This window comes from Balearica regulorum, chromosome 17 (assembly GCF_011004875.1).
Source record: "Balearica regulorum gibbericeps isolate bBalReg1 chromosome 17, bBalReg1.pri, whole genome shotgun sequence".
Lineage (NCBI taxonomy): Eukaryota > Metazoa > Chordata > Aves > Gruiformes > Gruidae > Balearica > Balearica regulorum.
The window spans coordinates 2,386,854-2,414,593 of record NC_046200.1 but is presented as its reverse complement, the minus strand read 5'-3'; the positions used below and the strand labels follow the sequence as shown (position 1 = coordinate 2,414,593).

The window sequence follows — 27,740 nt, the reverse complement described above, 5'->3', positions numbered from 1 at the left end:
ATCCATACGGCTGTAAAGGAATTCTTCCAAACACAAGCTGCATCAAACAGCGCGGCTCTGCATTTCTTAACAAATACGAAGGCCACTAAGGCATCAGCTGCCACTCAGTTTTCCCTACCTGCAGACTGAAAACTGACCAGTCCTGCCAATTTTCATTATTTCTTTCAGTAACTGGCCAGAGAGAAGTGACATAAATGAGATTCAGGTCAATGACACGCACTTCAGCTTGGGAAGCTTTCAAAATGTAGAAGCGGTATGAGCTGTAGAGGAAAACCCACAGGGGAAAAAGAGAAAAGTAGAAAGATAGTCATATGTTCAGAAAACTGAAGAACACAACTCCTTTCCCTTCAACACAGGGCACAGCAAGGAGGGCAGCAAACAAAAGGCAGAAGAGCAAATGCCTCCAAAATCACTTTGTTATGTTTTACTAAGGACTACACCACCCAAGTAAATGTTTTGGTCCAAACTACTACAGATAGGCATCTCAACCTAAGGTCTAGAAGTGGCATTTTTAAGGCACAGCCCACGTGCCGAGGTTGCTTGCAGTGGCTCTGACAGGGAGCGAGACAATTAGCTAAGGTGTAACCAATTACACTCTAGTCATTAGAGCCACCTCACCAAGAGGATACGTACGAGTTTTCACGCAAACACAATATTGTGTGAATTAGAACAGCCTGAGATGTTCCAGAGGGTTCAGAAAACACCGTGGTCTCTGGAAGACCATGGACACTGCTCAAAAGGTGCAGTCAACCACTCCACGTCTCAGAGCTACGCTCACCAAACGAGGTCAGTGCACTGCAGTCACACTTACCTTTGCACAGTGAAGATCCTTGTGTTTTTTGAGCAGTTTATCCGCTTGCTGGATTGCCATTTTATTATTGCCATTATCGAGATAATCTGCATAAGAATAATATATATAGTATTATAACAGAACACAAGACCCTTCTGGAAAGCTACCTCTAATTTTACTGTGGAGTATGCGCTCTTAGGCCAGTAGTGCAAAACGCATTTTCCTTGTACAATCACTACTAAGCCAAACATTCACGAAATGCGTCAATTTGTAGATGAAGTATTCATCTCCCCGTACTAGTTTTAGTCATTCAAACAAACAAGCTTTTGTAATCACTCCACATAGATCATTACAGCAACAAAAGAGACATATAATAGAGTGGGTTCTGCAGCAACAGCTCTTTGCTAGCAATGGAGCTTAGGCTCTTTGCTTCAGTAAAAGTAGAAATTAATTTGGTATGCCTTTGGGAGACTTTCAATGACTTTTAACAGGCAGTAGGTTAGAAACTAAGCACTCAAAATCTATCAAAGCATTAAGTACGTGATCCATACTTCAGGCAGAGCAAGTCTGTCCCCTAACAGAGTCTCACTATGCTTTCACCAGACTGGTTTTTAAAGACAAAAAAGTGAAGCTCCCAGGGGGGGATTCGCTATTTCCTAGGGGGATATCCCACTATCTAGTAAAACTTCAGCTGTAGAAAACCCCTGTCTCGAGACCATTTTCTCCTTTTTTCAGCTCAATGTTAAGATTTTCAGCTTCACCTACAATGCATCATCATGTCATTAGCAATTACAAACAAGCAATTTTAGATTAGAACATGACCCCTACATGCTTCCCCTCCCTCAAAAATTAATACTTACTAAAACCTAGCAGAAAAGCTTAGCTGCACCTGACATGCCAACAGGGAAGGGTCCGCTCACACTGTTCTAGCCTCTCCCCTACCAAACTGCGAACAGAACTAATGGCAGTTAATTGAAATTACATTACACATCTTTTTCTCCTCAAGACTCTAGTCCTCATTATGAGGGAGAACTCTTTTACCAAGTAGAGAGGTGACCTTTAGTAATTCCTTGGTATATGGTACAAAGTGTGCATCTATACTAATGCGATTTATATTTGGCAGCTTTAATTGCTGTTGATTCCATCGCCAAGTGCTGCAGATTTAAAGGAGAGCTAATTGGACTCCTGAGACCACACAGACAAAACCTCAAACGAGGCAGCGTGCCCGCACTAACCAAAACGTTGCTGTATAAAGTATAGTTTGAAACTATAATACGTTCTCTTTACGTGGGTTAGATGGCTATTTTAACTTATGAAAACTTGTGCGTCATCTTTAACATTAAAACTTAAAGAGGGATTTCTCAGTGAAGATGTTTCAAAACTATGGAACAGAACACTCTGGTGATCTCTTCATAAATCAAGAAGTCTCTGCTGGTGTAAGATCTGTGTTGCATGGCTCACTTAAACACAAATTATCTGCCACGCTGCACTGCCTGCCTTGGATTGTTTAACAACTGTGCCGATAAGATCTCTGCTTTAGGTCTCCTAAAGTAAATCAAATAAACCACAAACCTCTCTAAACTGCAGCAGAATAAAACGACTGTATTTTGCTAACAACAAGTAAGTTTGTTGGAAGCCAAAGTAGCTGGCAACTTCCAAAGAAATTCAAGCTAAAGGAAAATAAACTTAAGCCTACATTAGTTGCAAGTCCATAGGTGGAAAAGTTCAGTGGCTGGAAATGCAACGCATGAACCTCCAGGTGAAGGGAGAACAAATCAAGATGAAAGATAAACATAGCTGTCAAGGAACCTCGAGTAACCAAGGCACACGGCACAAACTGGAAAGCAGTGCTGTAAAAGAACCAGACCTCCGACCTCATGCAGTCTCCAGTTTACGACTTTTGTGAAGTTGTGTATTTACCTCTTTAAGGACATATACTTTGTTTCGGGTTCTACAGCACCAAAGCCTGAATTCAAATCTTACGCTGCAGATGATCCTTTCTAGAACTAGCAGAAAGCTATTTTAAAGCTCTCTCCCTAATAGCTATACTCTCTGAAATTAGTGAAATACATCTTACCATTATCTGCTTTTAATATTGGTTGAATTTACCAAGCTCTTAAGAGCATTTAAGATGTTACAGAGGTTATAACACAAATAATCGCACATTAATAAAAATGGCAATCACAGCATGTACAGAAAACTAAGGAAAAAACCTTCAAGACAAAACATAAAGACAAACTGCACAGCTATGCTCATAATCACACAATGAGCTTTAAGACATACGTGTGTTTGCACTTTTAGTCAAACGGAACTATCTCCTTCCATTTCACTGGAACACATCATGGGTACAAGTCTACACCGCGCCACCCTCACTGCTCGAGCAGCAGAGGACATTCCCAAAGCACGCTCATCCCAAAATGAGGGCACATCTCCACGTATTTGTAGGGACAGATTTTTTTTTTTTTCTGGTGTTGAAAAAGTTGAGAACATTTTCCAAAATCTCTATCCATTCTTTAGTTTTAGGGAAGAAATGATACCATAGCCTGGGGAAGTGTTTTTCTTTTCTCTCAGTATTTGCATAGACAAGCTTGTCTACAGTTTCTTAAGCAATCCAAACTGGATGTAACACCCTTGGAAATATTTGGGGACAGCTTAATACAAAAGGTTTCTTAACAAGACTGCCTCCTAACTACTTCACTCTTGTCTCCCAATTAATTTTCTTAACACCGTAATTACCCTGCACCATAGCACCTCAACGCACAAGTTCAAGGTTTCCCGGACTGCTCGTTCCCTTTATGAATGAGTGCACTCCTAACTTCTCCGCAGCAGAAGACACACGCCGGACGAAGTTACCCCGACCGAGAGGAGGAGGCACACGAACCACCACCACCGCCGCCGGCTGGAGAGCAATGCCGCCTGTGCCCCTCCACCCCTCCTCCCGGACGCGAGTGGGGGGTTTCCGAGCAGGGAGCCCCCCCCGGCGGGGGGAGCCCAGGGGAAAGCGCCGCTGCCCGCAAGAAAAGGCGCGGCGAGGATGGAGCCCGGGTGTCCCCCCCCAGCCCGGTCAAACTCCCGTTTCCAGCCCCGGGAGGGGGGGAGCTGGGGCCGGGCTGAGCCGGCCTCCGCGGCAGCTCCCCGCGCACACACACGCAGAGCCACCGCGGGCTCACCGGGTAACGGCGCCCGGAGGAGAGGCGCCCGCAGGAGGAAGGACAGGGCGGCGGGAGGCCGAGAGCCTCTCCCGGCGGGGCGGCCGGGGCCACGCTCCCCCTGGCCCCCGGAGCGGGCTGCCCCGGCGCCTGTCCGCCGAGCGGAGCGCGGGGCTCCCCCGCCGCCGGGGATGGGGCGGGAGAGGCGGGCGGGCGGCGGGCCCCGCCGGAGGAGCCAGCCAGCGCTTGCCGGGCCGGGCCGCCCGGCGGGCCCCTCCGCACCGTCCCCGGGCGCCGCGGGGCGGGTCGGGGCAACCCAGCGAGGCCGCGGCGGCGGAGAGGCCCGCCGAGCCGAGGGACCGGGGTCAGGGGGCCGCGGGGTCCGTACCGTAGATGGGCCGCAGGCGCCGGTCGTTGGGGTCCTGCACATGGCCCCGCGCCGCCATGATGAGAGCGCAGAACCGCAGTGCGCAGCCGCCGGCCGGGCCGGCCCGGGGGCGGGGGTGAAGGGGCCGGTAGGAAGCGCGGGGCGGGGCCGGGCCGCGCCGGCGTTGGGTTCCCGAGGAGCCGGGGGCGCGGCTCCGGTCGTTTCCTCTTCTCGGGGCTAGGTCGATTCCCTCCGCAACCGCTCCCCGGCACGGCCGAGGGTGTCTCTTCCCGCCCGCCTGAGGTACGGGCGTCCCCAGCCCTCTCCCCCGGCTGAGGGAAGGGAGCAGTCGCCCGCCGGCGGTGCCCTGGCCCCCCGAGCTGAGGGAGCGGGGCTGTCTTCCCCTCCGGTGAGGTGCGGGTGTCCCCAGCCGCTGAGGGAAAGGGGGGGGGCCTCTCTCTCCACCCCGGACAGAACCATGGCTATAGCTGCAGTTCCCGAGGCGGAAACCCGGCTGTGTGGCAACTGGTAAGCGATGGAACCGAAACCTTGGCGGGGCAGTGTCTGTGTCAGTGCCTGGCCTTTGGGCCGGCAAGCTCAGCCATCAAACGAGCACGCAGCATATATTCCCTTTGAAATGCTATCCAGTACTGAAAGGTGCAAGTTAATAACTCACATGCTATTTTTTTTAGAAATGTTTAGGATTTGAGTTTGCCTTAATGTCTTATAAAGCAGTTTTCCCAGCCATTACTCAAGTTTCTGTCTTAACAGGCAACTAGAGAGAAACGAAAGTATTCAAATAAAAACGAAAGCTTGGTTTTCTGTGGGGCAGACGTGAAGTACATGATTCCAAGTTTTTCTTCAGCAGCTATGTGGCTTGGAAGCAGAGATGTAAAAATAGAATCAATAGGCACATACTGTTGTGGCAGTGGTTTCTTTTTCAGTTCTCTTTCTTTACAAGCTCCAGAGTTGGTAATACATTTACTGATAATGATGTCATCTCAGACGCTTGATCTTAAATACAAGCAACTAAAGAAATTAACTTTTTTTTTCCCTCAAAGAGACGTTGAAATCCAAACAGTTTCTTGCAACATCGGTGTAGTTAGTTTGCAAGCAGTGAGTATGGGCAGTGTAGACACTGCTGTTGGACTTTGTTGCTTTGGCAGGCTGTTGGCTGCTTGGGATCTGGCAGGGGAGAAAACGGAACATCTGTAGAGATTTCCCTTTGTGACAGGGAAGGCACTAAGCCATAGGTTATAAAGTTAATTTTGGTGTTTTGAAGGGTGGCTTTTTGTGTGCAGGGGGGGAAATGATACCTCCATCTAGAGATGATGCTACCTGCTTGAGGCAGGAATAAGGGCTAAGTTCCTTGTGCCTCAGTTCTTTTTGGACCTTTTGTGTTTGTAAGCCTTTTGCATCCTCCTCAAGATAGGAAAGCAAGTGTCTTAGAAATGAGGTGAGCTGGGGAATTTTGGCTACAGAGTAATATGGTTATTGCTATCATTCCCTGAACAGATCTGGCCTAACAGGATCTGTTACTTACTTTTACCAAGCAGAGCATTGTTTGACCTCTCATAGCCAAGTTATTTTGAGGAAAAAACTTCGCAGGTTAATTTATTAACTTGAATCTGGTGATAACTTGTTTATGCTGCAGAATTTGTCTTTCACATAAGGAAATAAATCCACCTTGATTTTATCTTAATGCAGCATGAAAGCTGCGATCTTTGCATGCTATATATGTGAATGTCCCAACTATAAGGGAACATGGAAGCCTGGTTGGGCTTGCCTTTCTCTTTAGTTACTCAGTTCTCTAAATTATGAATTCATAGAAAACTGTCTTAGGATTTTTTATTTTATGAAAAACTACTTGAAATTGTTGTCAGCGTATTTTCTGAAAAGTAACCTCTGTGACTTTCTCATAGCAAAAAGGATATTCCTGTTGCTAATTTCATCGTGCATGAAATCCACTGTCGCAGAAATATCGAAATATGTTGCTTCTGCAGTGAATCAGTCCCAAAGTCTGAAATGAAGAACCATATTGAGTCTGAACATGTGCAGGTGAGAAACATGTTTCTCCTCTAAAATTGCTGACTTCTATGGCAATTCATCTAACGAGGTCTGTTTATTGTAGGTTACCTGCAAGTGTCAGGTGAAGATAGAAAAAAATCTCTTGAAGGATCATGAGGTTAGTGGATATTATTTTATTAGATGCTTGGAAGATGCTCTGTGGTATTTCCAAGCACTGATTCTGGAGCCTTTCTCTCAGCTGAGACCTGGATTCCAACCTGTGATTTATCCTTTTTGTTGAGCCATGCTTTCTAAATTCACACTCTAAATTCTCTGAGAGAAGGTGGTTGGAAACTACCTTAAAGTGATGGAGCCTGCTCAAGTCTTCTTATTAAAGGGGTATCTGTGATTAGCAGTGATTTTTGTCCTTACTAGTGATTAAGATGAAAAATGGTACACTTATTCAAATGTACAGAATATGATTAACTTTTTTCATTGCATTAACATTGCACGTTTCTGACTCTGCTGCAGTCATTATGTGAGTTGTAATAATTCATTGTGTCCAAACAGACTTTAAAAATAGCTTGTAAAATAAGCTAAAATGGGACACAGTGGGATTTTCTGAATTTCTGAATCCAGTTGGCTGCTGTCACAGGCAATCTTGTGACAAATGTCAGTACCTTCCCTTCCTATGGGCTCATTTAAAGACAGCTCTGGAAGTGCCACTGCTTATCAGTGATGAAAAAAGGATTTTCTTTGAAGAAATGTCCGGTTCAAACCACTGGAAGTAGTTTATCCTGCACCTTTTGCAGCGCCTGCAGTTATAACATGTACTTCATCTATGTTTAACCCCTTTTGAAGGGCAACTTACCTGTTATTCAGTGTAGGGTAAAGAACATATGCAAGCAATTCTTGTTGAGTAGTAAATGTGCTGTTAATCTGTTCCCTAATATAGCACACACTAACGTGTTTTTTAGCAGTACTCAATGAAATGTGATTAGTACTGGATGTCAAGACTGTATGTAAAAGCTAACGTCAAAAAGCACCATATGCGTCTGCTGTCCAAGCGTTACAGGTTAAAAAAAGAATGTTCTGAGTATTCGAGGTGCTTCAGCTGGCATGGTAATGACTACACAGGTTATACAACACATTGTTCTTACATTTCTCACATAGTATCTTATTCCAGACTATTCTTTAGTGTAGCATTGGATCTGAAAGAAACAATAGGCTGCCCAACTCTTAAGGAAACTGAGAACCTCCCTGCACCTTTGCCTCAGTCTTCCATATGTGAAGAATAATCCCTCTTTCTTTTTCCAGGCGTCAGCGTGCCCTCTGCGTCCTGCTGTCTGCCAGTACTGTGACATACAGCTCACTTTCAACAAGCTCCAGGACCATGAAATTTACTGCGGTGCGAGGACTGAGACATGCGGGGGGTGCGGTCGTAACATCATGGTGAAAGATCTAAAAGAGCATCCTCAAGTCTGTGGGCAAGAGGTGAAGCAAGTCAGAGGAAGCAGAACAGTGCCTCGCTATGAGGATGCAGATTTGCGTGCCACGCGAGACATCAGAAACTGGCTAAGATCAGGTAACTATGCTGGGCCTTTGTGGGAGTCCTAGAAAAGCAGATTTATAGCAGCTGCTTAGGAGACAAAACCCTTAAGGACATTAGCAGAAGGAATGTTTCAGCAGCACAAAGAAAGCAAAAGTGAGGTAAGGTATAGAGAAGAGTAATAATTGGCTTCTAATTTGACATTTGGCAGCTGATCCAAGTATAAGGTTTTGCAATTGCTTTCTGTGAAAATACTGAGTAGTGAAAGCTCCAGAGGCACTGTAAATGGGGCTGTTTTACCCTGGAATAGAACTGCAAGTGTTTAAGCCAACTAAATAGCGGACTGCTGAGGTACCTGGTGTGAAAGCCCAGTCCACTGCCTGTTCTTTTGTCTTGAAGTATCTAGCTTAAAAATGACATTGGAGTTGTTTGCTCACTGCAAATTCTGTCCATTTTTGTTCAGCAGCTGCACTCCTCCTTACTTCAGTTAAGTAGAAGTGTAGGTAAGATCTGGATGTGGGTTCACCTATGTAGTGCTGCGCGTTTCTGCAGTAACATCCTGTCTGGACATAGCTGAGACTGTTACCAATGCCTCTGCTCTTTCCTAAGCCTCTAATCTCTTACCTCCATGTGCGGAGGGTGATGTCACACTTAAGACATACCCTTTCCATGAGCTCTTGGCTGATTCTATGCTGTACTTAATGCTGTGGGACACTCAGAGGGTTTAACACTGCAGAGTACTAAATGACAGTCTTTGCTGTAGACGATTGCCCAGCTTCTAGAAATAACTTCTAGGCTTAATTAATAAAACTCAATAATCTGGAAAGCTGTAACTTGTAGGCCACTTACTTACGCTAAATTCCAAAGAGTGTTCACAAGTAGTATTTTTATGCACATGTAAGCTTTGTTTAAAATTCTCATGTGATCACTACAAATGAAATACCAGAGAGATTTGAAACAGGCCAGCACGGGGGCGGAGGACTTAGCGTTTCTTGAGGCATCATCAGTGGAGTCTTGGGCCCTGTTCTGGAACCCTGGTATTCTTTTCGGTGTAGCTTTCCTACCAGAAAAGATTTCATGGTTTTCTTCCGTACATGAACAATTCCCACTGTTGTCAAATGCAATATCATTAAAAGGAATTTGTTTTCCTATTGATGTACTGACAAAACAAAGCAGAGGTGTTTCAGCCTCATCAGAGGGATGAGACTACATTATATTAGTTGGACCTTGTTCACAGTGTAGGTATGGAATGTTCCTCAGTGACTTTGTGAAGTTCTCAAGAAGCTTAAGTTCAAGCTTTCGGAGTAAGAGGAACGACTTTCTTCTTTTTCTCTTTTTTTACTTTTTACAAAAAAAATAGGATGACTGTTTTCCTTCTTCCTTCTGAATTTGATACAGGTGTCCTTCTGGGCTTGGAAACACTGACCTCCATGAGTGTCCGCACATGCACGTGTGAAACCCTCATGGTGGAGCTAGTCTGATGCACAGAAGTGAACTGCTTCTTGCAGATTTAACATTCTCTGAAATTTATGATGTTTATCTTTTGAAGAGGATGAACTGGAGCAGTTGGAGAGAAATGAAAACACTCATTCTTCACTTTATGAAGAGTGGAACACCAATTTAGACTACGTGTTGGCTCTTAGCCTGCAAAATGAGAATAATCCTCACAATAATGCTGCAGCTGAAATTCCCAGTGACTTCTGGGAAGACTACTACACCAAAGAGTCTGTGCCATCGGCCTGTCTTAACGAAACAGACAAGTCAGATATCTTCTCCTGTGACTCTTTAGTGTCTTTCAGCACGTCAAACCACATAAAAAGTAAGTATAAAAGCTGTTTTGGTGGTGGTTTTTTCCCTTAAAGTTTGAGGGAAGGGAGAAGGAAAAAGAGGGTTCTTGGATTGGGAATGTCAAAGATTATCTAGGTATTTTAAAATGTCAAAATGAGTCTCTTTGAGACTCCCTCTAAATCATTTTTAGATAGTACACAGGAGATTAGACTCTCCATGAGTACCAGTCCTCCTTCCTTTCTTAAATTTTATCTTCTGCTCCCTCAAAACTTGGCAATATTAGTGTTTAAAATAGTTTCTTTCAGAGAGGATTTACTAAAGCAAAGACAGCAAGGGAAGAAGAAATAAAAGCTGTAGCTGACCTTGATATGCAGTAAGAGATTCATAGCACCTGCATAGGGGACAGCTTTCTTGTCGAAGTAAACATGATAGGAAGGGAGGATCTGGGGGAGAGCACACGTGCCAGCTTATTTTGAAAGGAAAAACGGTACTAAAGGATTTATTAAAGGCAGTAATAGGCTTTATTACCAGACCGTTCAATATATCTTTGACCCCAAAACGTTGCTCTCACTCTGGGTGATGCGATTTTGCTCATGTGAAACTCGGCAAGCGTGACTAGAGTAGCTGTTTCCTGAGCGGTTGCTCCGGTTGCTGTCCGGCGGCACAGAGCAGGAGCCTGTTGCTCTGAAGAGAAGTCGATCCAACTGCATCAGACCTCTCTGTGGTAGAGGATATAACCATTACTTACTTTGCAGATGATGAGATCATCATGTTGCCATGTGAATTTTGTGAGGAGCTCTACCCTGCCGAAGATCTGATTCTTCACCAGGTTTAGTATTTTCTTGTATTCTATCTAGGGATTTGCAGTAAAGAGGGTTTTTTGATACCCTGACTGAACAAGGGCGCAGTCTTCGCTCAGTGAGAACTCTAGCAATTTTGTCTTTGCAAGGCATTGTTTTTAAAGTCCATCTATGCTCAACAGGAGAGCTAATTTTTCCATGTTGTTTGTCTAACAGACAGGTTGTAACCCAGCAAGTGTCTTTGCTTCGTTCAGTAAAAGAAGTTCTTCTCCAAATCCGCAAGAATACGATGGTCTGCGTGCTATTGGGTCCAAAAGCTGCAGATCTCTCTCTTCCTCCCAGCCTCAAGCTGTCCAGGCAGAAGGAAACATCATGATTCCCTGTGAATTTTGTGGCATCCAGCTAGAAGAGGAGATGCTCTTTCATCATCAGGTACTAAACAGAACTTGATCTGTTGTATTACATCTGGGTGTTCAAGAGCTATGCCAAGCCCTGCGGCCTCTTTTCAGGAAGTCAAATAACTGTCCCCTCTGTCAGGTCTTCCTAAACAAATCCTCTTGGCTCCCATCTAAAATGTTGTGGTACATTGAAGCTCTTACTGAAAAATAACAATTATTTTTGAAAGCCCTTATAATGAAAGCTAAACAAAAGGCCCTGAAATTGCACGACACAAATGTTTCACTTACTTACGTGTAAAAGTTATGTTGCAATTGCAGCTAAGGTAGGAAAAGGACACAAGTGAATGACCTGTTTAAGTAAGAGAGGGAGTAGACGACTCGGACTACAAATCTAGGAGAAGGAGGAATGTCTCAGAGGGAGGGTGTAAAGAGAGAGAGAGAAAGGGTAAAAGAGCATGAATAGATCGGAAGCTCGGCCTAAGAGAGAAGTGGTGTGTGGAAGAAGCGATGGGTGCTGCAGAGTGCTTTACGAGGGGATTCCGAATCTTCTGTACTATGATGCAAAGACTTCTGTACTTCTATGCAAAGACTGGTTTATCTGCCAGCTTCTAATATTTTTGGTGAAGTTTGTGCGCAAGAATCAGGACTTGTTAAGGATTAGTGATGGGAGCTGAGTTGCAACAATATAGTTTGTTTGCAAGCCATGGAAAGGACACCCTGTATTTAAAGTTTTGTGTTCCACACAGCATTCCTGCTATCCAGCAAAGGTAACAAATATTTTCCTTTCTAGTTCTTGTTTTTGTTTTGTGTCCTGTGGGTTTCTGTCTTGGTGTTCCCTGATGTGATTAAACTGCAGAAAAACATGACCTTATAACAAGGACAGATAGATAGCCAACAGGGGCATTCCTGGGGGCAGCATGCCTTGGAAGTCACTTTTAACTTGATTTTTTTTTTTTTTGTCCTTGGATTTGCTTTTTTTGATGGCACTGATACCAGGTTGATATTGGGAACTGGATCAGAAGTACAGTGATGGTACTTCAGGGCTGCTTTCCCCTTGGGCCTGGCTTTCAGGGTCGTTTTTAGGCGCGGGAGGCAGAAGGCTGAACAAGAGGCCTTATGGTTGCTGGCTGCCTGGCAGTGAGGCCCTGGGTACAGGCGGGGTCTGTGCAGCAGGACTGGCTCACGCTGCCAGATTCGTCTTTTCCCTTGGGTCCTGCGAGAGCTCGTGATTATTCCTGCGCTCTGTAAGAGAAAACGTGGCTGTCAACAAGCAATAGCTGCCTCTTCCTGAACTCGGTTCCCTACTAACCTGAATCTTTCTGAGGGGTGATGCTCTGCAGTGTTTTTACAGCAGTCGGTTCGTATGAGCTGTCATTTAAACACTCACATCTGTGTTTTGCTTTAGCACCAGTGCGACCTGCGCCCAGCCGCCAGCTTTCCACGCCAGCAGGTGCCGCCGCCTCAAGCCGCTAGGGAGAGGAGAGAATCGCCAGAGCTGGCTCGGAGACGCGTCAGGCATCAAGGTGTGGGCAGAACACAGCCTCGTGCGCGCTCTCAGCCTTTACATTTGCAGGAATGCAGCGCGTGTTCCAAGCTGAATAACGTTGTTACCCTGTTTGGTCTCCAAAATTTAAAAATTGTCACCCCCCCACCATTGGTCTAGTTTTACACAAGAAAGATTAAATCACTGAAACCTTTTATCCCCAAAGATCTTGGTTGCATTTACTCTTCCTATTAAGCGCTGTATTCTCATCCTCTCAGGAGATGTTTCTCCTTGGTGCGCAGGCGGCTTTGGGCAGCAGAGGCTCAGCTATCCCGCAGGAGGGACCAAGTCACTGAGTAATTCGGCAAATGTCAGGAACACGCCATTGTGCTCCTCGTTGAGAGCTAGTGACGCTCCAGACTCCAAGGGGAAGCCCCGGAGGGCGGCCGGCAGTGAGGAACGATCGAAGAGCAAAGGTGCAACCGAATCTGCAGGTGGGACAACGCCACGTGTGAGACCTACTCAGAACTTCGATTCGGAAGCCTTCATGTCCAGTTTCTTGAGAGCGTCTCCCGCCCAACCAAGGTAATGCCTTTCTCTTCCCTTCCAAGCAGCCACCCGGGGCCTGTCCCAGAGGGCGAGGGCTCAGCAGCGCTGCAGGAGCAGGTTTTGGCTTTGCTGAAGGTGGGGGCGCAGCCTTCGGCCTGGTGCGTTCTGACCTTCAGATGGCAGCAGCCCACCCGCAGCAGCAGCGACCAGTCAGTCCAGTCCTCTGCCTCGGTTCCTTATGGCACGAACCTGGATGTCCTCATAGTTGCCTGTGGCTCAAAGGGTTCCGCTCTGCTTAATTTGGCTGCTGCTTACCCGAGTTTCAAACAGCAAACTGCGGCTTTTCTATCAGAATGGACAGTCAGCGGGAGGCAAAGTAGGGTAATGCCACGTGAGTGCGTGTTATCGAAATGCCCGGAGGCAGTTGGATAGGATCTGGGTCTGCTACAAAACCAACTGGGGCAGGCTTCAGAGAAGAGCGAAGGGCTTCCTCCTGCACCTTCAAAGGCTCCCTGGCGTGAAGGACCCTGTTTATTCAGCAGCCGCCCTGAAATCGGTAGGCTCGCTTCTTCTGAAAGCGTCCCTCTTCTTTTCTACAGCACTGGCACTGGAGGAGGAAGGAGCCTCAGGACGGCGGATGGTGCCACCCGCTTCAGGAGCGCGAAGGTAAGGCAGGCAGTGCGGCAGAGGGGCTCCGCTGCCTCGGTGGGCACGGACTAGACACCACGGAGAGGACAGTGCCTGGCTGTCACCCCGCAGGGGGGTGCCTCAGTGACCACCCAGCTGCCTCTTCTTGTGACCATTTTGTCTATGAGCTTATTTTACAGCCCTTCCTGCTTCAGCGAGGGGTTCAGTGACTGCTCGTTATCGGGACTCTTTGAAAACACCATTTTTATGTTTCCCCCCCTTCCCTTTAGGCAAAAGCCCAGAGCCCAGCACCTGAGGAGCCACAGGAAAAGTGATCCACCACTTAGGAAGCCATGTTTAGCACGCTACGCACTACTACTGTGCACTCTAGTACTTACTCATCCGAATGCAAGTAAATTCCTATATTGTCGTGTCACTGGAGGCTTTCTATGAATTTAAAATTTTATAGGCAGTGATCCTTTTTTTTATATATATATATATGTGTATTTTTAATTTGTGAGAGTATACTACAGATTTTTACTCTGTGATCTCTACTAGCAACGCCCCAAGGCAGCAAATACACTTCCACCCCCGGAACCACCTGGTTGTGTCCCCCTCTGTGTCACCGGGTGAAGGAGACGCTCTGACACGCGGCTCAGCGCCAGCTCCTGGCGGCGATGGAGGGGGCTGCATAAAAACGCTTTTAATGCTGTATTAGTCCTCGCTTTTTAGATTTCTCTTAATAAACCTTATCTAACGATGTCCCAAAACATCATGGGCAGCAGGCTTCGTTATTTCCTGTTCCACTGGTAGTACCTGCATTAAGGTTTTTGTTAATTTGCTGGATGAGCGCTGGTAGTGTCCCTTCTGCTTTGGGAAGGGGCAGTGGTGGGCATCAGCCTGGCTAACGCCAGTTCATTAGGCTAACGAGGGCGTTACCCTGCCAGCGCTGTCCCACAGCCTGTAGCACGGAAGACGATTACCCCTGAAGTGATCTGGGTCGAATAAAGACATTTTTACGGACGCTTCCACCAACTGTAAGCGTTTATTTATAGAAGAAAAGCAGAATAAAGGTATTTAACAAGAGGTGCCCCCCCCCCGCGCGGGCATTTCTGGGGACAGCTGCTACGGCGAGCTAAGGGCGGCTACGCTGGCGCTGCCGGGCACAGGGGGACGTGATGCCTTGTTCGGAAACTGCGAGTATGGAAAATACCCGGCTGCCCCCCCGACAGCGAGGCTTTGTCCACGTTACTCCCCAGGCACGAGAAACGGGGCACTTTCTCTGTTAAGAGAAATACTGGCAATCGTTGTGCTTCCTGTCCCTTCTGTGCAAAATATTTACACTTCTGTTCCCCGCAAATACAAACTAAGTGCACGAGCCCATAAAAGCGGGATTTAAAAACAGATTAACCTGCAACCTCACTGGTAGCAGCTCTAACCCTCTGCCTCACTGCAGCTTCAGCAGTGGAGGGATTTGGCTTTTAATTCTCTCCAGCCCCAAATAAGGACACAAAACATCTCGAGGGATGTTAAGAATCTCCTTTATGCGAGTGTACACGGTATGGCCAAGAGCACTTAACAGGTTAATGCTGTGCACGGAACCGAGATGGACACACACCAAGCTAGAACTAATACCCGGGTCCAGAGTTTCCCAGTGGTTAGTATAATTTTACATTCTGAAGGAATATATATTAAAAAATAAATCACAACCCAATTTTTGACAAACAAGCCTATTACAGACAATGTCAAGTTCATTTAATGCACAAGGAAGTAATGATGATTAGAAAAGCTTTAATTAAAGGCCATTTGAGCTACAGCCAAACCGCTGCAGCGCTTCCTTCCTAGTAACATAAAAAAAAGCCAAAAGAAAGCCCACCACCACGCGCTCTCTTGCAGGGCTCATTCCCTTCTTCAGGGAAAAAAAAAAAGTCGATGAAGGTTATTAATTGGGGTGACATTTTTCCTGTATAAGAAGCTTCATTTACACAGCAAGGTGTAAACAGCATCGAATAAAGTTTGTTATTTGTAACCATAAATAATTAATTGTAATAAATACGCATCAAGTAACTTTACAGCACGCTTCTCGGGGCCGAGGCGCAGCTACGTTCCACTCAGATGTGCTCGCTGGATGGAGCGGACAGACACGAGCAGCAGTTTCTTACTCACAGCCCCAGAAAACACCGGCACGCCGAGACCTCCAGCCCCCGTGAGCGAGGGGTTTGCGCGGCGAGTCCACCCCGAGCATTAAGGGCTGGAAACGGGCACTTTAAACCCGAGACAAACCCCCGAATCCGGTCACCGGGAAGAAACCCCAAACGCACCATTGTGGGCAGTGACAGCTCCGCCGTGAGATTCAACCGACGTTTCCCTGCGGCACCCGTTAGGGACGGACGTCGACGGGAACGAACCGGCCCAGGCCATTCCGCGTAGCTCTCCCCCGGGTCTCTGCCAAGTCCAGACGTGTTTGCGCTTACCCCGAGTGGCTTCGCAGGTACATAAACGCTTCTACCAGGAAACGGACAAGCCTGGAGTAACTATTCCTCCTGCACGCGGCTGTTCCATCGCGAGGGCGACGTGCAGCAGAAGGGTAACAGCTCTCCCAGCTGCAGGACCGGGGGACTCCGGACGCCGACGACCACTGCTACGACCGTTTGGTGCACACACGCTTCCCATTCACTCACAGAAGAACAAGAATATACACACCGGGTCAGGCTTTTCTCTCTTACTCGCACTTTATCTTCCAAGTACCACACACCCATAATTCCCAATATTCACAATAATATACAATAAATACAGCTTTTTCAATTCCCATTACCACTGACAAGCCAAATTAGCGTACGCCGTCTTCTAAAGAGACATATAATACCGACCTTAACGTACAGTTACACACACACACACCATCGCAGTAGACCTTTCGCCTGGCTGACGTGCGCATCGGCAGGAAAATAACGAACTTGTAGCTCAGTACTGGCACTTAACTCACACGTAGTACCGAGCCGAGTAGCACAGCAGTGATTTATTTCAGTGTGTTCCCTCGGCTTCTTCAGCACGCAGGAAATTCTCACCCGTGTCGGGCTCTACGGGGTGACAAAGCGACGCCGAACTCGTAAGTACACCCAGTGCAGGGTGGTCGCTCTGAGAGGAGCGAAGGAAGATACAGGAGGCGACGGGGTGCGGGGAACCCCCCAGAACATCTTTCACGCTTCCAGACTCATTCTCTCTCCGTAGTCTGCCGTTACCTTTCCACAGAAAACAAAAGCTTTCTCTGCAAACAGGGGACTTTGTGCCTTCCCCCCACCCCATCACGTTTCTCAGGTACTTTGCTCTTAGCTCAAAGATTGTTTTTGAGTACAAAAATGAGTTACAGGTGTTTAACCACACACCCATTATTCTGAAAGCTTGTTCGGAAATAGGATAAAGTCACAGGTGATCAGTGTGGCATCTCACACCGTACAGAGAGAAGCCATTGTGTTTCTGCTCACATTTTAATTACAATAAATTATTTTGTCACTAAGCAAAGCGGACATTCAAGAACATCGAGGGCAAGAACCCGACTGAATTACAGCCCTTTCACTGTTCTTTCAATTATAAATCTCCCTAATCGAAAGTGTCTGGCTGAACCCCCAAATTAACTGTGGCAGCTCCCCGTGTGCTTGCTTATAGTTTAAAAAGTTACGAGAAAATGGTGGAAATGTAAACATGCAGCTTGGCAGCGTATTTTCTGCTCTAGAACTCAACCAAGTGCTAGAAATTCTGCACGTTCTCTGCCTGCGGTGGGAGAGGTACCGTGCTCTGTTCCTGCAGGTGCCCCGCAGCGATTCCCTCCCCGCACCCGATTCTTTCCATTTTTGTACTCAAAAACGTTCCAGGGGAGAGCGATCTACGAGCCTTCACCTGCGAGTGCTCCTGAACTCAGAACGCCCTCAACTTTTGTTGTGTTTGCATGGGTCGTATCATTCTAAATTACAAAATTAGAAATGTACATGTTTAAAGGTTTTTCAAAATTAAATTATACACAAACCGGTCTTTACTAAACTATCCTACAAATATTCCACAAACAAGGCAGCAAAATAACCAGTCCACCACAAAGTCTACAAATACAAAATGTAAGTCTTCCAGTAATTATTGTAACGGGAACAAAAAAAGTTCAGAAAATAAATTAACCTCCAGCTCGTCACACAGTGTCACAGGAGGTATTCTGATGCGAACCGAAGGGTTTCCCCACGTCAGCAGAGTCACGACACAACCCCGTCACCTCCAGGCACCCCCACCTCCCGCTCAGCCGCTGAGCGGATCCTCCCGGTAGTGGATGGCGTATCGCAGCTTTTCCAGCATGATGTCCAGCGAGGAGTACTGAGGAAGTTTGATCATGAACATGCACGTTTCCACACGGATGTACCGAGAGTCCGGGGAACCTGCGGGGGAAGAAGGGCCAGAAGGGGTTTGAACACGCCCTCCAGTTCCCACCTATCTCCAAAAGCGTTCCCCCCGCCCATGCCCCTTAGCAAAATAATGTAATTCCTGCCCGCAGTGTGCGTCTCGGACTCAAAATACCTCTGCACTTCTCAGTCAGTTCCGAGGCCGATATTTTTCTGATAGTCCAATCGTTCTAAAAGCACACAAAACAAAATCTCTTCCTGTCTCTAGAGGGCAATGCTTTAAGTAGTTAAAGTTTATTTTAAATTTTATATTTACACGGTTTAAAAACAAGTTCTCTCTCTTATGTACAGCCATAACTACCTGCCTCTCTCTTCTCATTCTTTCCGCATTAAATGTGCGCTGAAATCGAAGTAAGGGGAAACGAAAGCCAGAACCATGACATGAGCATAACCGATTGCCTTTGCCTCAGCAGACAGAGGGGACACATACCTGCGGCTCCGTCCGGGGGGGCTATTTTCATGGGGTACGGCGGGACGTGGGCAGTATCGGGGCCTCCGTCTTTGCAAGGGCAGGTGAAGGGGATTCGTTCCTGGTTACAGGCAAACTTGATGAACTTGCAGAGCTCCTCCTGAGTGAACATCTCCAACGCGCTCCAGAAAAACTCGATGTGCTGATCCGTTTCCATCAAGCCCACCTGGTACATGGTGTGTGCCTAAGAGAAAAGAAAACAAGATGTCCACTGCCGCCTGCTTCTCCCTTCCTCGATCTTCCCCAGGTACTTGTCAAAGGCCAGAAGGGGAGGGCAGCTACACCTCTCCCCAGAGTTCTCCTGCCTTTGCAGAAGCAGTAGGAAATCCAGCCTCGCCAGAGTGGTCTGTCTCCCCGGTAGCGCACACTGCTTTTTGTTTAACGCGCAGGACTGGGGCAGTTCAGTGTTGCTGCAGACACAAAACAGTGCTAACACCCATGGTTGAGCATCTTCTACAACTTCTCACACAAGAGAACGGTTCTTTTTATGGTGTAATTCTTATGATAATGAAAGTGTTTAGTAGCAGAAGTTGGGTGTTACAGATTAATTTTAGATTTTCAGAAACTATTTCCAATTCCAAATAAAGGCAATGGCTCTTTCAGCCCTCAGCTTAAGTGGCAAATATTGAATAAAGCTCAAGAAGATGGAGACAGATTTAAAATTTGATGTTAAAAAGGAAAGTCATTATTCCTCTCTGGAGGAAGCCCCGCTCCTTTTATTTCCTGAATCCAATGAAATCTTAAAAAACTTCCTTGGGGGCAAAGGGGGGTGCCCAAGTACAGGCCAGCGCTGCACAAGGACCATGCTGGCTGTATCACAAGCAGGAGGTTCTCCCCTGACACCCTCCACGTGGGAGGGTTCTCTCCTCTACCTGTCAGTCAGGTAAGCTTTGCCAAAGCAGCTGCAGTTTTTCGCACCTTGAGAAACTCGAGGTTGATGTATGGAAGCCCACACGTCCTCAGCTCCATCTCTAGAGGGGTCAGCGTAGTCAGAAGCTGCAGGGGAATGATCGACCCAAGGCCAGCACGCACTGCAGTCATGCACTCCGGAGTCTGCAGCTCGCGCATCCTCAAGCTCCGGATCGCCGTTGCATAAACGTCCTTGTTCTCCCACCTGCAAGGGCAGAGATTCAGGGCAAGAAAGTTCTTCTTCAGTGTGTAAGAACCCGCACCCTGCCCCAGACCGTTCCATATGGAAGGGTTTTATGAGGAGATTCCGCTTTTGAATAATTGAGAGTGAGCATTAAGCTATTTGCATTCTGATGCTTCCCAATTTAATTCCACTTTCCTCAGCTTCCTCCTCTTCTCTCATGCTTGCCCGTTTCTCACAAAGGTGGGTGTAGCCTGAAGCCACCAGAGTGCGGATGAGCAGTGCTCCTCAGCTGTCTCTTACAGAACAAAAGGCAGCGCTGGGCATCCCAAGTTCCTGCCAGCAAACCTAAAGCTTTCCCAGATTTGTAACAAGCTGAAGGCTGGAACAAAGCACCTCTGGAGAATCTGGTGCTTGGAAAGTTATTCCACAGATGCTTCTTCCCATGTAACCCAGTGCAACATCCCACCAAGGAAGCTGTTACTCACCCCACCGGAATGTGCCTGCCTCTGGGACAAAGCTCCACTTCCTCCCCTGTCATGGTCAGGTAGGTGAATTTGCAGCATGGCTTGTTAGGGCAGTCAGGGCTTTCCGTTGCTAGGTGCTGAGAGGCAATTTCTGCACACAGAGCCTCCAGTTCAGTCTCGTCGTTTATCTGTCACAAAACACAAGAACAGTACCTGATGACCAGCACGTCGTACGGTGTTATTCTTGTGACCTGTTCAAGGTATCACCACAGCGTACAAAGCACACTCGTTCTCTGGGGACGTCATGGACAGCAAAGGCCAGTAATTGCTTTGGTGGGTTCTTTGCTGGTTTGGCACTGCCAAGTTCCAACAAACATTGCAGAAGCCTTAATTCCACTGCGCCTGGCAGCAGAGGAGACCGAGCAGCTTTTCCAAGCCACCAGGATGAGTCAAAACACTTCATGACCCTGTTCACATGAAAAACACCTGCTGGCTGTGAAGCCAACCATGACCAGTTAGGGCAGGCAGGGAAGTTACCTGCTACTAGAACAATGTGCTTGTCGGGGGGAACCCTGGAAAAAAGGAGGGAAAAAGAAAAAAAATTACATACGTTTTCAAATTTTTTGACATAGTTGTAGGTGAGGATGTCAGCTTCCTGGAGATCTACGTCAGGATCCAGTGGCTCTCCTACCAGGGTCTTCCAGAAGGAGGGCAGGAGGTCAAGCGGCAGAGGAACGTCTGCTCGAATTGCAATACCCAAGAGCTGCCCAAAGAAATGGAATAACTGCTCCTCCGCGTAGGTTATCGGGCTAGGCGTCAAAATGTACTTCCCCTTTGGAAAAAACAAAGCAGAATAGAGCACACAAAGCAGTAGTTATTGATTGATGCAGACCCTGCAGGTCCACAAGTTAACAGGCTTGTGAAAATACTGATTGGAACATGATGAATACTGTTTAGTTGGCTACAAAAGGATCAAAAGCAATACCATTAAGATAGTTTCCTTGAGAGCCCCGTTTTCACAAGCTCTGTTAATCAGCGTTCACAAGACTTTTCTGTATTTGTTATCAGTTCGATATCTAAGTCTTTTAGTTGTGGGATGTTTCTGAAATACAGTCTGGATAGGCAAAGCCAGGTTCACTGCGTAGTTGGTCTAGTGGGAAATAAATGAGCTGTTTTCCTGCCTTGTGAATACTCCTAGGAAGGAAGTCTGTCTCAACTGCTGTAAAATCTGTGGGCCATAAGCTTTGTCTTGTTTCTAGAATATTTCTACTGCACAAAACAGGAGGACGCTAACTACACATTAATGGCATGGATGAAGCATCTTATTCTATAGCACTGCAAGTGACTTTCCTGGTGATGCTCCTGGAGTAATGCCAGGAGAAAACGACTTCACTAGTTTGGGACTGACAACCTCCAAATCGGGCAACTGAACCAGATTCAATCTACAGGAACTCTGAGCCAGGAGTCTTATTTCTGCTACATTTTGCAGTTTTGACTGCTTGGCTGCTTCTTTGAGTACCTGCAGTCCCACATGAAGTGCAACAGGGGATTCATCAACAGCCATTTCCAGTTCTGTCGGGCCTGTGAGACCTATCTGGTTAGATGTGCTAACAGGGGCTGTCGGCCTGAAGCTTCTCTCTGTGTCGCTAACTGAATGTGTTCTACTCCTGTTCAAACACATGCATTCAAAAAGAGAAAAGCAACTTCATTTCTTGCATTGAAATATCACACCTTATTCTTATTGACTGCAGAGCTTGGGCACAACAGGAGAAGGGAGAGCGAGGAGCTCTGTAACTCTTTACAAACTTGCCAAAGGAAGTGACGGAAAGATCCACCTGAAAAAGAGAGGGGCAAAATAACGAAATGCCCTCTGAGGCTTGTCACCACTGCTTGGTAATCCTGAATTTGCCGGTCTCCTTGAAATCATGTTTCGAGTCTTAGATTACACACTTAACCTCTCCGACCGCACAGACACGTGGCTTAAACAGGGTGGGGTAGATGCCAGCCATGCCAGCTTTCTATTCGCAAGTCCACATTTAAACAGTCTAATTACATGCAAAGAAATATTAATTGAATTGCTTCCTGCTGAATCCCTAAGTGCTGCTTTGTCTTCCAGCACTCCATGTGTAAGACTAGCACAAACATTTCTTACACCAGTTGGCCTGCAAATGGAATTCAATACTTGATTAGATGAACGGTGCTGTCTTCATAACAATGGAGCATTTCCACAGCTAAAAGCAGTGAGGCAATGCACCAGAAATCATTACAGACGCTGAGCTGTGGACATAAAATTTATCTCTTTATAGATACTGTAACACCACAGACCTTGAGAAGAAAAGGATTCCCCTTGAGAGAAGGCATCAAGGGGCCCTTGTTCAGCTAACAGGTGCAGGCTTACAGGAATTTTCCTTTACACAATTTGATAGATGACACTAGTTGGTAGTGCGAGAAGTGCGTTTGGGGCTTTTCTCCATGTACCCCCCCAAATCGCCAAAAAGGGCCTATTACAATCAGTACACAGAGACTGCGTTAATTTAGATGGCAACCAACGATTTTCTTCTTTTACACACAGTTGATATTTGCCTCGATACCCCACAAATTATTCAACAGATCTGCGGAGCAAGATTTTCCCGGCTCTTGTTTAAATCAAGTCTCTTCCCGGAGTACATGCAGCCCAGGTAGCACCCAAGGGAAAGCCACTGTCCAAGAGGGCTGGACTGCAGTTACATAAAGGAGATCTTACAGACCAAATCCTCACAGATTCAAATATAGTGTCAAGAGAAGAGAAAGCATAATAATCTTGTTTAACAAAGGTTACTGCTCACACTTTCTGTTAAAAAGCAGCACTCCCACGTCACGAGGAGTCTCTGTACTGGTTAGGAGAAATTAGGGCAGTTAATTGTCCATTCCTTTCTTGAGGTTCATTCTTTTAACCAGGCACATGAAAATTATTAAAATGATTACAAGAAATACTGTATGTCTCCTCACAAAAATGAGGAAGATGCAGTTTTAATACTATTTACCGCAAAAATTAAGGACAATTTTTAAAGCAACAAACCCTTTACCGTACTCACCGTCTCTTCAGCTTGGCTGGGACAAGCTGAAGTTCATATTTCTGGCGTCAAGTTGAAAACAATTCTCAAAACCACCTCGCTTGGGCATGACCATTTTTAATTGTTAATGCTTACGTATTCCTCGACAGCTATGTTAAATACTAGTATAGGATACATTATCAAACGGTATCTTAATCTATCGGCTATACAATCTCATGTCACTTTAACAGTAAAACCTACAGTAGCATTACCCAGCTCATTGCTAACAAGAAAGTACTTAAAAAAAAATATAAATCTTTGTTATCAGCACAGTCTGGGTTTACCATGGCTGCGCACCAAAACAACCTGCAGAGACATTCTTACCAAATGCTCTCCCCGTGCTTCAAAGAACTGATTATTACTTTATTTACTTGCTGTAGTTAGCAAAGTTGCACGCCCAGGCACTGCCTGCTCTATCAGCTAAAAATACGAAAATTACCATCTGGCTCACTTAATTCTTGGAAGCTTCATTCTTTCCCATCTGCAGGACTACGAACATCACAAAGGCAACGCTGCTCCTTAAAGTCAACATGAGCCACATTCTGGTGAGAACTCGGATTCCACCTGGAGTAAGTTCTCACGACTGTGCTGACGTCACCCACGCTAGCAGCTCCGCGATCCTCACTTACTTGTTCCATGAACCTCCTCCCCTGTGAAGCGAATGTTGAAAGCATACGTAGGGTCTCCACCACTGGCAAGTTTAACACAGAGCTGCGAGGATGGCACGCAGGCCAGCTGCCTTGCTGCCTGACAGAAATAGGAATTTTCTGAAGAACGGATCTCCCCTATTTAAAAACAAAAGAAAAAATAAAATCCCCATACTCAGAGTCTTTTGCATTAATAAGCATCTGAGCTTGGTTAAAACAGATCTTGTTACAATGGATTAAAATGGATTTTGAAAAGGATAAACATTTCCCATACCTCCAACGATTTCCAAGGGATCCAGGGTGATTTCTGGGGCTGCATGATCAGCAGTTCTTTGGACAGTGGCGTTCAGCACTCTGTTCATTACAGTCACTTTTGTGTCATAAAAGATTAAACCTAAATAAACACATTTCAGTATAGTTAATCTATCCTTCTTTTTCTGAAATTCTCTAATGGACAATGGTAGAATAATAATTTCTCCTTCATTAGGTAGGTAAGATATGGCTAATCCACATATTTTTCTTGATCTCTCTAATTCTACAACTTCAATGCCAATGAGGATGCCAACGTGTCCTGGGACCATCACCTGATCTGCTGCTTGTTGATGAACAAAGAGTTTTAATTTCTAGATACCCCCAAGAAGATAAAGGCGTGTTTGAAGGCCACCAACAGACAGAAGAGATGGGCCAGCTCCCTCCATGGTGAAAAAAAGTGCACAGTGTCTATTAACTACTTGCAATAACAGTTCCCCTTGCCTTTAAAAAAAAACCCAAGAAGAAACTCCCACATTGAGAAGTGCCCTTGGGTTAACGCCGGTTTTTGGCTGTCACCTCAGACGTGTGCCAGCTTATCAGGCGGAGAACGAAGCCAATAAGCCTTTGTTAGCATGCTGAAACCACTCACTATCTCGCTTTCCCTCTCCCCTCCATGCTCTCCTTTCTGTCACATGTATACACCCATTAAAATCTTCTGCAAAGTATACTAAGAAATTCGATGTGGTGCATAGCGCACTCTTTCAGGCAACAACCATGTTCCCTGAGAAACGGACCTTTGGCCTCTTGCAGTAACGCAGCAATACTATTAGCGTACATCTCGGTCTGCCGAAGCTCCACCAGTGGCAAGAAGAATGTCTCCAACGTTGTATTGAGAGACTGAAGCAGCGCAAACCGTAGGCGTAGACTTTCAATGGGAACATCTGAGGTGGGAAACATCCAGTCAGACAGATAAAGAGATTCCCTACCTTCTGCAAAGTCCATCTTCCCAGCAGATTCAGTCCAGGAGCCACACAAGCTCCCTTCTAAAGCAGCCCCTCCTGATCCCTGCACATTAACAAGAGGGCTGATGATGCAACAACAGCAATGATCGGTGATGATCCTTCCTGGATCTCGAGTCTCTGGGTGTCCAAGACCAGTATCTTTCATCATCACTGAATTTGCATTATCCGGAGACCATCTTAAAGGAACTTAGTGCTTAGAACAGGATTTAGGTGACTAAAATCTGCCTAGGTCCAGAACTGAAATCCAGCCTTCCTTCCCCCTGCAAGCTAAACTCACCAGACACCTTCCTGCTCCAGCTGGACCCAGGAGGTATGCTCAGAGAGCAAAGAGTTGCAGTGCACATCTAACAATGCTACCAAAGGCACCACGGTGCCCAAGGAGACAAAAGACCTAGACCCAGCGTTCCCCTCGGCCCACAATCTCCAAAGGAATGTCCCAACTACCTGAGCGACAGCCAGGTCGTTCAGGAGCACTACCTGGCTCTTCCAGTCAAGAAAGCCTCTATGCAAACAATCTATACGTACTCAACAGACAAGAAATTCTAGGATCGGCTGCATCAGCTGGATCCAAATAAACTTCATGGGGATGGAGCCGTGCTGGTGTAATTGCAAGGTGACGACAAAGCCTGTTAATATACTGGACAAGGGCTACATCCATTTCCAGTGTCCATTTCCGGGACGCTTTTTGAGCATGTCTTGCATCAATGCAGGCACACCTGAAATGTAAAAGACATAAGACCTGTTGAAACTTAAGTGCAATACTGCTTACTAAGAGCCTCTTGAGCACAACACCAAGTAGCTTGTTCTACTTCTCTCCGCTTGTCTTAAGCAGAGCTGTTTCATTACAAAAATTCCAGTTTGAGCTTTATCACCTTGCCTCTCTGTTATTTAATAATAAGAAAAAAAGGAACTACCTATTACACTTACTTACTGAAGCGGATATAGGGGAAGGGGATGTGGCAATTAGCTCGTGGCTTGACACAGGGAGATAAGAAAGATTCATTTAAGGGACTTTCTTCCTGTACAGTATTAACAAGAAAGTAACTGTTCTCTCTTCCACGCTACTACTGACCCAGTAACAACACTGACAGTTTAAACAACTACCCAGTGCCCAGAATAGAAAGCGGTTGTGGAAGGAAACCAGAGACAGCCAGATGGATCTACAGTTCTCATCAGGCCAATTTATTATACACTTTGGAAGCTATAAAGGACAGTATGGCATATGATTTTGTTAGCTGTTGTGTACAAGAAAGTCAGGAACCTGCATTTTGACAGCACAGTGACTCTTTTAAAATATGTTTTAAGAAAACAACCAACAGTTTTCTCTACGGGTCTTGCAGCTGTGGATAGAAGTTTGCGTGTTACTAACACGCTGGTTAAAGCTACTTGGAGTATGAACACTTGGGATCAAGTTTGTTAGGGTTTTTTTGGGGGTTTGTGGTTTTTTGTTTTTTTTTTTTTAAAGTGAGCAAAATTAATCAGCATCACCTTTACAAAACTATTTGCAAAATTTACCTTTCAAAATGTAGATCATATCCGCAGGACAGAATAGCTCTCCACACACTACGGATATCCTGTTTAGATCGGTCAACCACAAATCTGTGAAATCCATCCAGTGTCAAATACTTCTCCTCAGGAACTGACAGCAAAGATATGATCATCAAATGGTTAATGACTTACTATGAAGCCTACAAACCACACAGGAAAACAGCTGGTGTATGAAGTGGCTACCTGCCAGCTTTCTCTTCCTCTGGTTCTACCCATCCCACCATGGCTCATTTCTCGAGTAGTTCTAAGCACCATGCTATCCAGGTCAATCTGGCCTTCAATGAACGGCACTCAATTCTTTCCTCTCAAGGACACAAATTCCCCAGCTGCCCTCTGCAATAGCTCCACCGATGTATCTAATCGGGTATCAAGGATCCGTACTTGGCTGAATGGTGAAATTCCCTTCTTCTGACCTAACCTGGCATTTCCTACAGTGAAGAGCAGAGACCAAGCTCATGTCTATGCACTCTTCCACCTGACCAGAGAAAGAAATGTCAAGCAAGATCCTGGAACTAACCCCTGTCATGGCATGACTATGCTGTCTCCTCCATGGATAGACTAATTATGAGGCATCTGAAGCTTCTCTTTCATCCAGTTTTCCTCTTGTAACTTAGTAATTTTCCTATGTAAGTTGAGAACCACAATTTAAAACCCCCTAGTTCAACCCCATGATCTCCTAATCCCCCCTCAAAAAAGTAAGAAAAAGCCTTGAAACTATACCTCTTAGGAGATCAGTTCTCTACCCAACATATTCATGTGGCCTATGCACACTGTTACATGAATTGCATGAGCATGGTTTGCTCTCACTTACACAGATGAGTCCAGATTTACAGATACACACATAAAAGCAGCATTTTAAATCACTACTTTAAAAAAAAATGTTAGCCTCATTAAAAACAAACCAAATTTATCATGGCATCATATAAGCATGCCAACACAAAAAACATATTTCTTTTCTATGATAGAAAAATTCTATACTGCTACTACCTTCCTGTTTCTTTGTGGGAGACTTTTCAGGGTCCTTCTCTTCAGGTTTGCTCTTCTCAGGAGATTTTGGCTTTACGGTAGGTTTCTTCTCACTTAAGGCTGTTCGGCTACGGGACAAAGCAAATGTTAGGATGAAAATGTTACGTTTCTTTCATCTGTTCAAACCAAAACATTCCTTGAAGGTTTTTTATAATCTCAAAAGTTCCATTTCCCTCTTCCA

General features: G+C 45.9%; 3 protein-coding genes across 3 annotated transcripts in view; 1 reads left to right on the top strand and 2 right to left on the bottom strand.

The window, feature by feature from the left end:
• NAA25 (N-alpha-acetyltransferase 25, NatB auxiliary subunit) overlaps positions 1-4,470 on the bottom strand; it is a 31,687-nt gene extending 27,217 nt beyond the window's left edge. The window contains exons 1-2 of the mRNA XM_075769512.1: positions 4,328-4,470; positions 812-897 (exon numbers count right to left, since the gene is read on the bottom strand). Of these exons, the coding sequence (XP_075625627.1) occupies positions 812-897; positions 4,328-4,385 (144 nt within the window). The 5' untranslated portion in view covers positions 4,386-4,470. The remainder of the gene's footprint in view (positions 1-811; positions 898-4,327) is intronic.
• Positions 4,471-4,474: 4 nt separating this feature from the next.
• Positions 4,475-14,277, top strand: TRAFD1 (TRAF-type zinc finger domain containing 1). The gene is given in 11 exon segments (XM_075769514.1): positions 4,475-4,834; positions 6,229-6,364; positions 6,438-6,491; positions 7,631-7,898; positions 9,412-9,681; positions 10,406-10,479; positions 10,667-10,882; positions 12,254-12,371; positions 12,610-12,916; positions 13,798-13,856; positions 13,859-14,277. Coding segments are annotated over 11 exon segments (1,617 nt in total). The 5' UTR covers positions 4,475-4,784; the 3' UTR covers positions 13,924-14,277.
• A 754-nt stretch (positions 14,278-15,031) lies between these two features.
• Positions 15,032-27,740, bottom strand: part of HECTD4 (HECT domain E3 ubiquitin protein ligase 4) — a 75,319-nt gene continuing 62,610 nt past the window's right edge. The window contains exons 65-76 of the mRNA XM_075769513.1: positions 27,521-27,627; positions 26,501-26,624; positions 25,511-25,701; positions 24,758-24,904; positions 23,986-24,105; positions 23,694-23,849; positions 21,704-21,807; positions 20,583-20,804; positions 19,994-20,160; positions 19,334-19,529; positions 18,377-18,599; positions 15,032-17,922 (exon numbers count right to left, since the gene is read on the bottom strand). Coding sequence (XP_075625628.1) covers positions 17,786-17,922; positions 18,377-18,599; positions 19,334-19,529; positions 19,994-20,160; positions 20,583-20,804; positions 21,704-21,807; positions 23,694-23,849; positions 23,986-24,105; positions 24,758-24,904; positions 25,511-25,701; positions 26,501-26,624; positions 27,521-27,627 — 1,894 coding nt within the window. The 3' untranslated portion in view covers positions 15,032-17,785. The remainder of the gene's footprint in view (positions 17,923-18,376; positions 18,600-19,333; positions 19,530-19,993; positions 20,161-20,582; positions 20,805-21,703; positions 21,808-23,693; positions 23,850-23,985; positions 24,106-24,757; positions 24,905-25,510; positions 25,702-26,500; positions 26,625-27,520; positions 27,628-27,740) is intronic.